Source organism: Gracilinanus agilis, chromosome 1, assembly GCF_016433145.1.
Source record: "Gracilinanus agilis isolate LMUSP501 chromosome 1, AgileGrace, whole genome shotgun sequence".
NCBI classification, from domain to species: domain Eukaryota; kingdom Metazoa; phylum Chordata; class Mammalia; order Didelphimorphia; family Didelphidae; genus Gracilinanus; species Gracilinanus agilis.
The window spans coordinates 622,562,854-622,579,833 of record NC_058130.1 but is presented as its reverse complement, the minus strand read 5'-3'; the positions used below and the strand labels follow the sequence as shown (position 1 = coordinate 622,579,833).

The 16,980-nt window shown below is 35.1% G+C and overlaps 1 protein-coding gene across 2 annotated transcripts in view; it reads left to right on the top strand.

The window, feature by feature from the left end:
• RMDN1 (regulator of microtubule dynamics 1) overlaps positions 1-15,644 on the top strand; it is a 36,831-nt gene extending 21,187 nt beyond the window's left edge. For both annotated transcript variants that reach the window (XM_044668307.1, XM_044668314.1), the window contains exons 6-10: positions 4,677-4,732; positions 6,051-6,138; positions 12,475-12,505; positions 14,172-14,305; positions 15,029-15,644. In XM_044668307.1, coding sequence (XP_044524242.1) covers positions 4,677-4,732; positions 6,051-6,138; positions 12,475-12,505; positions 14,172-14,305; positions 15,029-15,079 — 360 coding nt within the window. In that variant the 3' untranslated portion in view covers positions 15,080-15,644. The remainder of the gene's footprint in view (positions 1-4,676; positions 4,733-6,050; positions 6,139-12,474; positions 12,506-14,171; positions 14,306-15,028) is intronic.
• The last annotated feature ends 1,336 nt before the right edge of the window (positions 15,645-16,980 follow it).

Here is a 16,980-nt window from a genome sequence, read left to right as displayed (position 1 = left end):
AACTGGTAGTTTGTTCTTCACTTTGAAGAAGGCTGATGACAGCACAGGGTGATGTCTTGGCTTGCGAATGATTTGGAATGAAATGAGGCAGAGTTTCACAAAGTTGTCAGCCTCACTTTCTCTTCCAGAGTCATTGAAGTCCAGTGGCAAGACAAAAGTAAGGGTGACTGATGGCTTGGGATGTAGCAAATGACCTTCAATGTCTCTCCAAACTCTAAGCATTCCATACTACCTGCTTCAGCCAATTTCATGGCCTTTGAAACAAATTGTTCTCTGCCCATTCTGCTGGAAGAAGTCTTCACATGCTTGAGGTGGATCTCCCTAATTCACTAACAGATTTGTGACCTATCAGTTATCCTCAATTTGGTTTAGCCCATCTGCAGAGGTGGTTTTTACTGGAGTAGTTGCTATGCATGCTACAGCTTCTTGGAGTCACAGGTGGAAGTTGGCTAAAAGGTAGAAACCAATACGAGTTAATGAATAGTCCTGAATATCCCATATACCCCAAGGTCATATTAAGACCTTATGAACTGCCCGCTTTAGAATAGTAAGAGGTTCTTACAAAATTATCAATTTACTTCTGTAGGTATGACTGTAAAATACAAATATAACATATATACCCACATATTTCCTGACACCCCTCTTGTTTATTAGTATACCCCTAAATTACTTTGTAATTTTGTATATAAAACCTCACTCTACTTACTAGTTGATGGGTTTGTTGTTGTTTTTAAGCATTTGTTGCATTAAAGCAAAAATGCCATTTTAAAGGCTTTCCTCTAAAGTGTTAATAGTATCCCAAATACCCTTAAATAGCATTGGCAAAGGTTTTCAAGTTTATGTGGTCAAACTGCAACTTCAAGCTGCTGGTGATCCCCCCGCATTACCCCAGAGAGCAGAGGGAGGAAGTGTTTGCTTTGGGCAGCTGGACAGAGGGGCGGGGCATGTAAAAAAATGTCCTCAGGTCACCCAGGCCAATACTGCCTTTAAAGATGTAACAACAGAGATAAAAATCTGTTCTGTTATTGTTCTATCATTAATATCAAGCATAGCATGAAATAGAGGTCTGTATTCTCCAAAGATGTTTGATCTTCATGGTTGAAGAGACATTCCTCTAGTTTATGAGTAATTCCAGATACTCCTGCTGGTGTATGACATTGTATTATAGAATAAAGCTTCCTACATGAATCATAATGTCTAAACACAGTTTGGGATAACTATCCACACAGGAAAAACTAAATGAATTTGCATGTTGATTTTTCTAGACTCTGATATGCAGTTTGAGAGACAACTTGTGAATTCATTCATCAGTACATGCATTTAGGACAGACTTTTCAAATAGACAATAAACTAGACAGAGAATTAAATGGGAGAAGGGGAACAGACTGGATTACTACCTTTGGGAAATTGCCCAGTGCATTTAATGATTCTCTACTTCTCCCTTAGGCAACAGTCAGTCTTTTTAATGTCACTTTTCTTCTTTGTGTTACTTTATGACTGCAAGTCTTAGAACACTACAGTCTACCAAAAAAACTGAATTTGTGGAGCATCCAAAAGGCAGTGATGAGGGTCATGGTGGGTATGGGCAGGCTGTAAAATATTACAAATGAGAAATTATGCAGGAGAAGTAATGGGAAAGAATGTCATAAGACAGATGGACAAAAAAATTGGACTAGTCACATTGCAAGGATAATCAATGAATAACTTGTGTTCTCCAAAATGTCAGAGGAAAGAAGGCTTACCTCCTATCACAGCCCCAATATGTTGAATGGATTCTCTTTAGTGAATTTATCGGTGAGTGAGAAAAGCAGTCACACAAATGATGGTAAGGCATGAATGGGTTACAATCTGCATCATTGGGGAAATACGTACATTTGGAAGATCATAGATTCACTGAGACAAGAAGACAAGAAAGTACCAGTGGTATAGCTCTTGAACTTAAATTTGGCTCACATCATTTATATGCATCTTATTTTCTCTCCTGGAGCCAGGGACCTTGGGATAAGGGTCCATGTTCTTTGCATCTTATATCCTTCCATAGGATCTCGAACAAAACCTTGCCTGTAATGGGTAAAAAATAAACATTTGTTGAATTTATAAAGATAAGAAAGAGGGCATGGGTGGTTTCAATATAACTGGAAGAGTGAAGGCCCACAACTCTGTGAAAGTACCATTGATATATGTACATACATATAAGCCTTACTTTGGCAACAAGGAAGACACTCATGTTTACATAATATATGCACGTATCTGTATATATACATATATACGTGCATATGGGAAAGGAATGGACTCATATACTTATATGTATGTATGCATGTGGGCACATATATTTGTATACATGTGTGTGTAAATGTGTGTGTAAGCATAAAAATGTATATATGTATGTACACATCCCACCCCCAAAAGTATTCCCTATTACTCCCTTGGAACTTATCTAAATAATATTACAGTATATTTTCTCTAAGCCTGAGATAATTTCATGATCATTAAATTAGGGGTAGATAATACACCTACTTCACTGGACTGTTGTAAGGATCCAATTAGATCAGTGATTCCCAAAGTGGGTGCCACTGCCCCCTGGTGGGTGCTGCAGCGATCCAGGGTGGGTGGTGATGGCCACAGGTGCATTTGGGGGTGGTGAATAACTGTAATAGGGCGGTGATAGTATGTGACAGGGGCGCTAAGTAATATTTTTTCTGGAAAGGGGGCAGGAGGCCAAAAAAGTTTGGGAACCACTGAATTAGATAATTGATGTAAAAGTCTTCACAAACCTAAAGTGCTATATCAGCCATTTAACAAACATTCATTAAGCTTTCGTAGCATTTCCTAACTTCTGCTTGGTCCTATTCCCTAATCATCTCTACCCAGAGTCTAACCCTGTGCCCCTTCAATTCTGATAGAAAAGCTTTCACCTTATCTTGCTAGAGCCTAGACCTCCCCAAAATCTTCTGCCATGGTCCTTCTACTCTACTCCCTACCTTTTTCAGGATGGATTAGAAATTAGAGGAAGAGGTTTGAGGCAGAGAAACCAATTAGGAAATTATTGAAATAAAACAGAGGAAAAGTGATGAGGTATGGAACTAGGGTTGTGGTTAACTTTGCTCTTTTAAAAGTGGTCTTAAGACTTAAGCAAAGGAATCACATACGCAAGATTATAAAGAGAATATTTACTGACAAAGAAAATAAGTACTTTTAAGTATTTTAGAAATAATCAATTACTGTAAGCAGGTTAATTATCAGTTGTTTAGCCTAAGTTTCCAATATGCTAATCGTTCTTACCCATTTATTAAAGCAGGTCTCATGCTAATAAACATTGATTTACCTTAGCTTTGGGAGTAAGGTAGTATATTGATAAAAGCACTGAATTTGGATTTAACGGATGGAGCATCAAATTATTAAGATTATGTCTCTTTTACTTATTTGCCTCATGGCCTTAGCCAAATCACTTCATCTTTTTATACCTCAGTTCCCTGATCTATAAAACAAGAAGTTTGGACTAAATGGTGGCTAAAAGGTCTTCTAACTTTTATTCTGAAGATCCTAGTTACTATATTTATGAGAAAGCAAGTGCATACTAATTTAACTAGATCTGATAAATAAAAAGAGATTCATAAAAATAGATAAAGTGTTTACTAAATTTACAAAATAGTTCTTTGCTTTGTAAGTGGATTCTCTGATTCAGAGTCTCTTTCAGCTTAAATACCACGTAATACATGAAGCTTTTCCTGATCCCTCCCTCTCTCCCAAACTTCCTTTTATCTCATATATATATATATATATATATATATATTTGTATTTATTCCCTTTACACTTATCATTATATGTATATATATGTACACACATAATATATTTCACAAGATATACTACATATTAGGTGTGTGCTTATGTTACATACATTATATATAGTATATGTAGTATAATATAAAGTCAATATTTGTATTTGTTGTCTCTATTAGAATGTGAGCTCCTTGCAAGGAAATTGCAAGGAATGTAACCCTATCACCTAGTATAGTGCCTGGTACAATTAAGTACATGTTCATTGTTTCATCTTTTCCTTTGTTGTCTCTGATACCTACCATACTGGCTTGCATATAAAAGATGCTTAATAAACACTTTTTGATTTGATTTGAGTTGTCATATAGGTAATAAGTAACAGCAATGGTATTCAGGGATAGTTCTAACTCTTTGGAGTGCTATTTTCCCCTATACCATACCACCTGATATCTCGATAAATTTATTTATGAATGGAAAAGAATACTTTGTAGCTTCAAAAGGCTTTCTTGTGTTTACATTCTAAATAGTAGGAAAGGTGATTACAGGAAAAGTGTGACACATAAGAAATAGAAAGATGAGCTTTATCTGCCAGACTGCTTGTGTTTATTATTTTACCTGGCCAGCCTCAGCTATCAGTTTCTGAACTTCAAGCATGAATACCTTCTTGAATGATAGTTGTAGTCACTATTTCAGGCATACATGTAAATGAGTATTTTCAGTTCAGTTTGAATTATCAGTAAGCAGGGAAGTTTCAGCTCTCAAGGAGGAACTGAATTATAAAATACTTTTTGACTAGTTTTTTAATTATGTATTTTTTCAGACTTACTAGATAAATTTTATAAATAAAAATAATAGGTATTCAGAAGCAAATTTTGATTGATATTCTTTTTTCTTCTTAGAAAGCAATTGAATTGAATCCTAAGGATGCCACCGCAATTCACATTATTGGTATTTGGTAAGGTTTTTTTTTAAAGAAACTTTTTGTTATCCTTTGTAAGCAGATTCCTTATTTTGAAATATATCAAAAGCATAATGTGAAAGTGTTCTTTAAAAAATACTTAACTATGTGCAAGTTAGTTCTTAGAGAAATAGCATTAAGATATACTCAACTTGCTATAAAATCATGTAGTTTCTTTCTGTCTTCTCTAGCAAATTGCCTCTACAGTAATTCTCAATCCTTTCTTATCTTGGGTCTCTTCCTTTGCACTGGTTCCTTCCCTACAAACATATCTCAGTCTTCCCTACCTTTAAGAAAATGTCACTATAGCGTTCCCTTCAAGCAATTGTCATATGTCTCTCATCTTTTTCATAGCCAAATCCAAAAATATCTATCTTTAACTTATTGCCTTCATTTGGTCTTTTGCTCACTTCTCAACTTTTGGTGGTCTGTTTTCTGATATCATACATCTTATAATTGCCAAATCTGATGACTTTTTCTGTTTTTCTACATATTGACCCCTCCTTCTAGATATCCCTTCCTCTGGGTTTTTGTGACATTGTTCTCTCATCTGGTTGATCACTTCTCAAGCATTTTTATCATGCTCACTAACCGCAAATATATTCCTAAAGCACAGTCTCGAGCCCCCTTTTCTCTCTATACTTTTACTTATTTATCTTAATGGTTTCTATAGATTTACTTATCTTTATCCAGATGATTCTCAAATTTATGCACCAGCCTTTATCTCTCTGCTGAACTATAGCTGTGCATTACCAGCTGTCTTCTGAACATCTATGTATAAAGGATACCACCATCCAGCCAGTCCCTTAGGCTATAACCTTCATGTCATCCTTGACTCTTTACTCTCACTCAACTAAGTATATCCAGTCATTTGCTATATGTCCATCCTTTGTTGATAACCTTATTGGTTATATTATCTATTTCCTTGCAAAAATGGGGGTTTTCATCTCTACAAAGTTGTTTCTGATTTGACTGGCTTCATTTTTAGTATTTTCAAGATTTTACATTCTTTAACTACAATTCACAGCAAGGGTAAAGACTGGATACTATTATTTATTTCCTCATGATGAAAGATAGCAAAGGGACATTATAGGTTGATTTTAGTCTGTTGCTGGATTTGCCCTGTATTTTTACCATTAGCACCAATCTTAACTTAGCAGGCATGTATGAAGATTAAGAAGACACATAAAAAGCACTTAATGGTTGAGGGGAAAATTTTGAGTACTATATTATCTTTAAGATGCATTGTATTTTGGGGCAAAAATTATTTCTAAAATAGTTTGGTTATTTTTTAATGTGACTTTTCCCCCCATAGGTGTTTTTCATTTGCTGAAATGCCTTGGTTCCAAAGAAAAATTGCTAAAACATTGTTTGCAACTCCTCCCACTTCCACATTTGAGGAGGTAATGTAATGTCTTATATTCAGTTCATTTATTCTTGAATTCTTACCTATAACCTCATTCTAGTGTATATACAGATCACAGAATCACAAATTTTCAGCATTGGAAGGGGCTTCAGAGACCACCTAGACACAGTCATACCTGAAAAAAAGGATTCTAACTACACTGTGTTCAGATACAGGCAGAGGCAGCTGTAGGATCAGGTGCCATTTGGCAGCTCTGTCACCTATATTACATAGTTCTAGGTAGTAGTTCTAGGGTAGAGAGAGAAATGGTTGCAATTTCAAGGGAGCAGGGACCCTAGCTGGGTACAGGTCGCAGTTTAAAGGCAGAGAGGAGCTGCTTTAATCAAGAAGGATCAAAGGGTCCTAACTGGTTAAGGACCAGACTTCAGACTAGAAGGACATTAACCAGAACTCTCCCCAGAGGACACCATGAAAGCATGGAAAAGTTATAGACCCCAAGACTTAATTGTGAAAGTAGCTGGTTATAAAAGTCAGACCAGGCCATATATCCCTCCATCTCCCAGATAAGCAGAACCCAACTCTATCATAAAGTCCAAAAATTAAGAAATAGGCCAGAAAAATGAGCAAAGAATAAAAAAAAAGAACCTGATCACAAAAAGCTACTGTTTCATCAGGGAAATTCAGGACAAACTCAGAAGAAGAAAATTATTTGAAAACATTTATAAATAAAGCCTCAAAGAAAAATACAGATTGGAGACAAACCTAATGAGAATTCCTGTGTAACCTAAAGAAAGATTAAAAAAAAGGGAAAAAACTATTTATAAAACAATTAAGGGGGGGCAACTGGGTAGCTCAGTGGATTGAGAGCCAGGCCTAGAGATGGGAGGTTCTAGGTTCAAATCTGACCTGAGACATTTCCCAGCTGTGTGACCTTGGGCAAGTCACTTAACCCCCATTGCCTACCCTTACCACTATTCTGCCTTGAAGCCAATTCACAGTATTGACTCCCAAGATGGAAGGTAAGGGTTTTTAAAAAAAAAAACCCAAAACAATTAAGAATGGTAAAGGAAAAACTGGCCAAAAAAAAAGAGCAGTGAAAGAAAATTACAAAGAGAGAATAATAACTAAGTAAAAGATGGAAAAAATCCTGAATAAATTAATGCCTTAAAAAATCAGAATTGTTCAAGACTTTGAAGAAAATAACTCCTTAAAAATTGGTCAAATGGTAGCTAATGATTTTGTGAGGCATCAATAAACAATAAAATAAAGTCAAAAGACTGAGAAAATAGAAGAAAATGTGTGAGATCGCATAGGAAAAGCAACTGATCTAGAAAACAGATTGAGGAGAGATAATTAAAGAATTATTAGACAACCTGAAAGCTATGATTAAAAAAACTGGATGATATGTTTCATGAATTTATAAAAGAAAATCACCCAAATATCTTACACTCAGAAGGAGAAGTAGGAATCAAAAGAATCTTCTGATTACCTCTTTAAAAAGACACCAGAATAAAAAGTCAGAATGTTAATAGCCATATTTCAGAGCAACAAGGTCAAGGAGAAAATATTGTAAGTAGCCAAACAGAAATAGTTCAGCCACTGTGGAATTTTTGCCAGAACCACACAAGATTAGCAGCTACAACTATGAAGGTGCAGAGAGCTTACAATATGATATTCTAGAGCAATGATCCCAAAGTGGGTGCTACTGCCCCCTGAGGGGTGCTTCAGTGATCCAGGGGGGCAGTAATGGCCACACTTTTTTTGTATTACATTCTATTCTGAGTTCAATAAATAGTTTTGTAATTTCCAGGGGGCGCTAAGTAATATTTTTTTCTGGAAAGGGGGCGGTAGGCCAAAAAAGTTTGGGAACTACTGTTCTAGAGGGAAGAAGAGTTAGGGTTGTAACCAAGAATAACCTACCCAGCAAAACGTGAGTATGATCCTATGGGAAAAAAATGGTTATTTAATAAAATAGAGGACTTTCAAATATTCCTAGTAGACAAAAGCTAGTAGAAAGTTTGACATTCAAGCAGAAGATTCAAGAGAAGCATAAAAAGGTTAAAAAAGAAGGCAAAATCATGAGGGACTTAGACTTAATATGGTTTAAACTATTTACATAACTGTATGGGAAGGTGATACATTTAATTCGTTAGAATTTTGACAGGATATGGGTATGAGTGAATCTATTATGTTGGGATGGTCTCAAAAGAAAAATGGAAGAGTAAAAAAGGAATGCAGTGGAAAAGAAAAGGGAGAAGAATGGGGGGAATTACTTCACCTAAAAAGAAAGCAAAGAAAATTTTTTACAATGAAGGATATAATTAAGGAGTGAAGAGCAGACAATGCTTGAACCTTACCTTTATCTGAACTGTTCAAAGAAGGAAGAATGTAAATACACAAACAATTGGGTATAGAAATTCATCTTACCCAACAGGGAAGGAGGAGGGTAAGAGGCTAAGAGAAAAGTGGGTAGGGTGATAGGAGGAAGGGTAGATTGAGGGAGGCAGCAAAATAGACTTTCAAGGAAGAGACAGGATTAAAAAAAGAAAGATAAATAGAACAGAATAGGATGGAGGGATAGACACTATAGCCATAACTGTGAATGTGAATGGGATAAACTTACCCATAAAGTGGGAGAGGATATGAGTACTGGAGGAATTGGACAGTAAAATGGAAGGCTGTAATTTACCCCTCTCAGACCTAGATAAATATAGGATAAACAAAAAAAGTTAAGGGAATGAATACAATTTTAGAAAAGTTAGATATGACAGACCTCTGGAAAATACTGAATGGGAATAGAAAGTAGTATATATATCTTTTTCTCATGGCCCTTTCACAAAAAATTGACCACGTGTTGGGACATAAAAATCTCACAAAGAAAAGCAGAAAAATTAAATGGATCCCTTTCAGAACATAATACAATAAAAATTACATTCAAAAAAGGATCTTTGAAACACAAGTTAAAATTTTATTATAAACTGAGTAATGTAATTCTAAAGAATGAGTAGGTAAAAGAACAAATCATAGAAACAATCAATAATTTTATTAAAGGCAGTGACAAGACAACATAACAAAATTTGTAGGAAGTAGCCAAAGCAGAGGAAAATTTATATCTCTAAGTATTTACATCATTAAAAAAGGAAAAAGGGGGCAGCTAGATGGCTCAAGAGATAGATAACCAAGCTTGGAATGGGGGAGGACTTAGGTTCAAATCTACTCTCAAACACTTCCTAGCTGTGTGACTCTGGTCAAGTCACTTAATCCCAAATGCCTAGCCTTTTTCCTTAGAACCAATATTTAGTTCTGATTCTAAAACAGAAGGTAAAGGTTGAGAGAGAGAGAGAGAGAAAGAGAGAGAGAGAGAGAGAGAGATAGATCAAAAAGATGAATCTTAGGCATGCACATTTTTTTAAAAGGCAGTTAGAAAAAAATTTTAAATCTCTAATTAAATGCCAAAATAGAAATCAAAGGAAAGATTAATAAAATTGAAAGTATTTAAAAAAAAACAATACATTGATTTGTTTAAAACAAAACAAATGACCAGTTTCAAACAAAAAGGCTTAATGCAGAATTAATGAAGATGAAATTAAAGCAATTATTAGAAGCTTTTTTGCCCAATTATATGCCAATAAAATTGCTAATTTAACTGAAATGGATAAATATTTACAAAATATAAAATGCCCAGATTAAAAGAGGAAATAGAACACTTACCCCTATATTAGAAAAAAGAAATCAATAAGCAATAAACGATCACTTTAAGGGGAGAAAAAACAGGCCCATAAAGATTTGCAAGAGATTTCCACCAAACATTTAAAGAACAGTTAATTCGAGTATTATATAAACTGTGAAAAATAGGCAAGAGTTCTATCAAATTCCTTCATGACGCAAATATGATTTTAGTAATTAAACCAAAACTGAAAAAGAAAACTAGATTGATTTCTCTAATATATAAGTGATACAGACTTTTAAATAAAATACTATCAAGGAGGCGACACCAATGTCACAAATATCATACAATATAAGCAGGCTGGATTTATATCAGAAATTTAGGACTGGCTAAGTGGATAAACTAGAAGCCCTTTCTAATATGATAGGGGTTAAGCAAAGATTATTATTTATCATCATACTAGATATGCCAGCTGTAGTAGTAAAACAAGAAAAAGAAATAAAAATAAGCAGAGGCCATGAGATAAAGGACTTTTTGCAGATGATATGAGAATATACTTAGAAAGCCCTAGACTAGACAATCAACTAAAAAAGTAGGTGAAACAGTTAATTTTAGCAAAGTGGCAGCATATAAAATAAAAACAGACAAATCATCAGCATTTCTATATATTACAAACAAAACCAAGTAGAAAGAGTAGAGAAATGCCACTTAGAATAACTGCAGACAATATAAAATACTTGGAATTCTACTTCAAGACACACACAAGAACTCTATGAACCCAATTACAAAACACATCTCACACAAAGACAGATCTAAATAATAATTGGATAAATGTTCATTGCTTATGTAGGCCAAGCCAATATAATAAAAATGACAATGCTGCCTAAGTAAATTTACTTATTCAGAGCCATACCAATTAAACTATCAATGAATTACATTGTAGAGCTAGAAAAAGTAATAACAAAATTCATCTGGAGGAACAAAAGATTAAGATTATTAAGGAAATCAGTGGAAAAAAAAGTGAAGGGTAGCAACAACAGATCTCAAGCCTTATTACAAAGGTAATGATCAAATAATTTGTTAATGGACAAAAAACAGCGAATGATCAATGGAATAGGTTAGGTACACAATATACAGGAGCAAATGAGCACACTGACCTAGCATTTGATAAACAGAAAGATACCGAATACTGGAGCAAAAGCTTACTTTTTGACAAAAATTACTGGGAAAACTGGAAAGTAGACTGGAAGAAAAGAGGCATAAACCAGTATCACCATATTCCAACATAAGCTCAAAATAAATAAAGGATTTAACTATAAAAGGTGATGTAAACAAATTAGGGGAACATAGCAGTTACCTGTTAGTTCTATAGTCAGGGAAGGTCAAATGAAAAATTTTGATTGCATAAAATCAATAGTTTTTACATAAACAAAACTAAATGCAGCCAAAATGAGAAGAAAAGCAGGAAATTGAGGAAGGAGACTATATATTTATTCTCTGATAAAGGTCACATTTCTCAAATATATAGAGAATTAGACCAAATTTATGAAAAAGAGAGCCATTCCCCAATTGATAAATGGTCAAAGGATATAAACAGGAGTTTTCAGGGGAAGAAATTAAAGCCATCAGTGTTCATAAAAAACTTTTCTAAGGGGGCAGCTGGGTAGCTCAGTGGATTGAGTCAGGCCTAGAGACGGGAGGTTCTAGGTTCAAATCCAGCCTCAGACAATTCCCAGCTGTGTGACCCTGGGCAAGTCACTTGACCCCCATTGCCTACCCTTACCACTCTTCCATCTAGGAGCCAATACACAGAAGTTGAGGGTTTAAAAAAATAAAAATTAAAAAAAATAAAAAACTTGTCTAAAGCACTAATAGAGAAAATTAAAACAACTCTGAGGTACAACCTCATCACCATCACATTGACCATGATGACAGAAAATGAAAATGGCAAATGCTGGAAGTGATGTAGGGAAAGCATGAATCTATATTCAAATAGCAATAAACCAAGCTCCAACTACATACTAGGTCTATACTCCAAAGAGCTCAAAGGAAAAGGTACAAGTGTACAAAAATATTTACAGCACCTCTTTTTGTGGTGGCAAAGAATTGGAAACTAAGGAGTCCCCATCAGTTGGAAAATGACTGAAGACGTATATTTATGTGAGGAAATACTGTTGTGCTCTAAGTTACAATGAAGGGGATGGGTTCAGAAAAAAAACAAGATTACATGAACAGCTGCAAAGTGAATTCAGCATTACCAGGAGAACAATGTACATAGTAAACATGAGATTGTTCTTTGTTGTGATATGAATCAGTGTCATGAAGACTTAGTAACTAGTGATCTACCACAAGATCAAAGGATTAATGATGCAAAATGTTAGAGAGAGAACTGATGGACTCAAGAGTGGAGATAGAAGCATTTTTGGGGGAGTGGGAGAGCATGGCTATTGTGGAAATATATATTGCATGACTTCGTGTTAAAATGGGTACCATATTTCTTGCCTTCTCAGTGCATGAGAAGGGCAGTAGAGGGGAGAAAAGAGAATTTGGAACTGAAAATAGAACTACAGAAAATAGTTCTGAGTTGGAGCAGAAGACTGTTTCATTGCTTTAAGAATGGAGACATAGATTTTTAACAGTTTAGTTCTTAAAACTGCTTTATTTAAAATATTTTTCTACATAATACCTTTTTTCCTCCTTTAACAGGCTCTAAAATACTTTCAAATGGCAGAAAAAGGTAATATTTTTGGTCAAATACATATAAATATACATATAAATCTGTTAGACTTTAAATGTCAGCATGTATATTTAAAATTGTGGTGATGTATAAAAAATGTGTGTGGTAATTTCTTTGGAAATTCATTTACCATATTTGGTGTAATTTTTTTTGTTCCAAATGTATTATGGTCTTAAAGTTAAACTTAGAGAATAGCATGAGTTAAGGCATGTTTCTTTTGAGTTAGGAAAGAATTTTGAAGTTGGAAGGTACTTGGACATCTTCACCTCCAATTTCTCATTTTACAAATGAGGAAACAAAGGTACAAATGTGCTATAAGTCAGAGGCAGAGTTGATACCAGAACTAGGTCTTCTGGAACCCTGGTTAATGCTTTCCCCCTTAAACAGAGCCAATTTCTTTTTGAAAGAGAAGTATTAAAATTAAAAAAAATTCATTTACATATTTAAAGCTTACTATTGTCAAAAGACATTGTTAGGTCCTAGACATATAAAGATAAAAATCAAACAGTCCCTGCTCTCGAAGAGATTATATTGTGCTGTAAAAAGAATTAGATATAAAATTATGACAGACTTCAAACAACAAATTCATGATAGTAACATTTTATCATGGTGGAATATACAACACATAACCATAAACTTAAGAATCTTTATATGGAAATGTATAGATGAGTCCAGATGTCTAACACAGGTATTGTTCCAAAGCAGTCAAAGAGCAAATAGGACCAATCATAGATTTACCTCTGGAGGTTGGTTTTGACTTTGGTTTTAAGGGAGGGACACAAATTGTTAAGAGGAATATAAAGTAGCAGAGGTAGAAATAGGCGAGTTGTACATGTGTCAAAGAATTTAAGATTACAAATGAGCAGGTTTAGTACCTTGAGCATAAGTTTCAAACCAAGAAACAGTACTATTAACAAAACTGGACAGGTCTGAATCCTCATGAATAATAAGTCCCAGTTAAAAAAAAAAAAAAAAAAGATGTGTAATACCCATCTTGTTTACTGTCACTTAGTATAAGAAAGTGCTGACTTATACCAGAGCCAGGACAGACAATGGACCAGAAGCCAGTAAACCCTTCCTAGCTCCAGTGTTGTCACTAGCCAGCCATCTATATCCTTAAATTGGTCGCTTCACTTTCTAGAGCTTTTTGTTTCTTCATTTGTACTTCTTTGAACTTCTATCATTTTCCCTTTCCTGCAGCAACTGAAATTATGGCTATGATATTTACTCTGAAAACGGTGTGTTCATTTCAGAATAGAAAAAAATGAGAGCATGAAGTAATAAAACTGCCCTGTGGTCACACTCAAAACTACTTGGGCATCAGTGGTGGTCATCTGAGAAGGACTAGGATGAGCTTAGATTCTGGTTTATTTTGTTTCACATACATGTTCTCACTTGGTCACAACATTTCTAACACAACTGATCTTGTTGTGTTTTGGCCAAAACTATGATTTTTCAGAAAATGCATTTGATGTTAACAGTTGAATAAAAAAGATCTATAGCAGTATGCTCCATGCACATTAAAGTAATTTTTTTAAAAAGTCATTAATCTGTTCATGAAATTTAGACAGGAAATCCAGTCTTTACAAAAAAACAAAAAACGAAAAACAAAAAACGTTAGTGCTACTATATACTGAGATGAATGTCTTCTTTCTTCTATGTTCAGTGCATCCAAACTTTTACAGCAAAAATTTGCTTTACTTGGGAAAGACTTATCTGAAATTGAAAAACAAAAAGCTTGCTGCCCTCTGGTTACTGAAAGCCAAGGACTACCCAGCTCACACAGAGGAGGACAAGCAGGTAAAAAGCTAAAGGGATGGATTTGGAAGAATAGAAAATGGAAAACATGACGGGAATAGGTTAGAGCTAATTACACATCTGATAATAACAGACCAGAAAGAATTAGAACTGAGTCTATGGTTTTTAAAAAGAATGAATCTAATTAAATGCCAGTAGTAGTCACTTCCCAAATTATTCTTGTTTTTGTATGAAAAATCCCGAGTTGTCACATTTGAACATATTTTTAACCAAAGAAGAATATAGTATAGGATTTTACTATTTTGCCTATCACTTTCCTTAAGAACAGCTAGTAACTGTGTGTGAATGAAGTGCCATAGTCATGTCTGCCGATGAAAATAGTTTTTTGAAGGAGTTGTATTTATTCATTGTTAGTAGATAGAATGAAATAAAAGATCCCATTTGTATGGGAACTCTTGGGAATACTGACCATTGTAAATTTCACTAATTTTCACCACTTACTTGTGAACAGGACATAACAGAGTGGATAGACTCCTAAAGGCAGGAAGATTGAGGTTCACAAATTAGCTGTAAGACTGTAGACAAGTCACTCAATTTTTTTAAGCCTGAGGAAATTCTGTGAACCCTTTTAATTAAATGTAAAAATCAGTTGTGTTCTGCTTTGTTATAAGGTGTTCCCTTACAAAAGAATCATCAGTACTTGATGCATTGATATTTAGTATGTTCAGTTCAGAACACTGAGCCATATTGCTATTCCCATTTCAGGTACAAAAAGAAGCTGCCCAGCTGCTCAAATCTATTAGTGACAAGAATTAAGGATTTTACTCAAAATAAACCAGCACACGAAAGATTTCTAATAATTGTCTGTTTTATTAAGTTATTGATATCACAGCCAGCCCACCTTCGATCACTAGCTAATGAGTAAGGTCGGTGATGGGCATTCCAGCTTCCAGATGTCACAGGAAAAACAATCCTTGATGGTGATGATGGTGAGAAGGGTAAACTCTATGGGAAGGTACTGAGACAGAACATGGAAATGTTCACAGTCCAAGTAACGGTTTTTCATTGGAAATTCCACCCATAATCATGTAAGGGGAAGGGACATGTGTGAAAAACGCCATTTAAAAAAGCAGCTTGGGATATAACCAGTTAGCCAAAAGATCTGGAAAATAATAATAATCAGTGAATGTTATGTGCCTACTATGTAACCAGGCACTGTGCTAAGCAATGAGCTCAGCTAAACTGGTGCTTTTGCTGCTCAAGACTGTTTTGTCAGTAAGTATTAACTAATGCTAACAATCCCAGGTGTTTCTGTCATGTTAAGAGTATAATTTTAATTGTATAACCATTCAACAGATTAAAACTTCCATTAATAAATCAAGTTTCTTTGGATGGATCTGAGTTTTTTTTCCTTTGCAAACTACAGGAGAAAGTAAAAGAGTTTAGTAGCTGCCTTACACGGAGAAAATGGAAAGGTAATTAAACTTGGTACCCACGTGAACTGCTTTGTCAAATTTTGAACAGACTGCTGTCCAGACACACCATCGTAATGAATTATCACTTGGGATTTTGATGGTTCACAATATAGCTGCCAATTATTTTTCTGAAATGTATGTGGCCTACCTGTAATGATGACTAGAAACCAGTGCTCTTAATTCTTTTAACCATTTCAACAGTTATTAAGCACCCACTGTGTGTAAGCACCTACTATGTTCTAATTACTACTAGATTTAATATAAAGTTAAGACATGGTACATCTAGACCAGTGGTTCCCAAACGTTTTTGGCTTACCGCCCCCTTTCCAGAAAAAATATTACTTAGCCCCCTGGAAATTAATTTTTTAAAAATTTTAATACCAATTAATAGGAAAGATAAATGCACCTGTGGCCATCACCGCTCCCCTGGATCACTGCAGCACCCACCAGGGGGTGGTAGCGCCCACTTAGGGAATCACTGATGTAGGCCATGATCCTTTATTAATTATAATACACATTACCACATAATATGTCTTAGAGAAGTAGAAAACAGTGTTACATGAAGTCCGGGGGTGGGGTGGGAAAGATCACCAACCATGGGCTTTAAAGGAGAAACAGACAAAAGAAGCAAAAATAGGGCTTTCTAGTCCTGGGAAGAGCACAAGCAAAGGCATGGAGATGGAAATGCACTTATTCAATAGGCACCACTGCATGCAAAGGACTCTTGTTAGGGACAAGGAGAAACTCAGGTTGGTGAGGTTCCCCTCACAGAGCTAAGTCCACTGGTGTGACAAGCACCAAGCACAACTAGAATATCTGTTATATGATAAGTACATTACAAGAGTGACTGGGGTGGACTAAGGGAGGCAGTTTTTACTAAACAGGGATCAAGGACAGCATTATTTTCTTCCACTAAAGCATAGATGACATGGAGGAAATTTTAGATGTGAGTCGATGTTTTTGCAAAACAGTCACAGGATAAGGGAACAGTGTTCTAGTTTGGCTATAGCCCAGTGTGTATAGAAGAGGAATAAAGAGTAGACATTTGGGGTGACAACAGATTATGAAAGGATTTGAATGTGAAAGGAGCCCTAACCTTTTTTGCTGACATGTCTGACTTTTCATGATCCTATTTGGTTTTTTCTTGGCAAAGATACTAGAGTGGTTTGTCATTTCTTTCTGGAACTCATTTTATAGATGAGGAGACAGAGCAAACAAGGTTATCTGACTTGCCCAGGATCA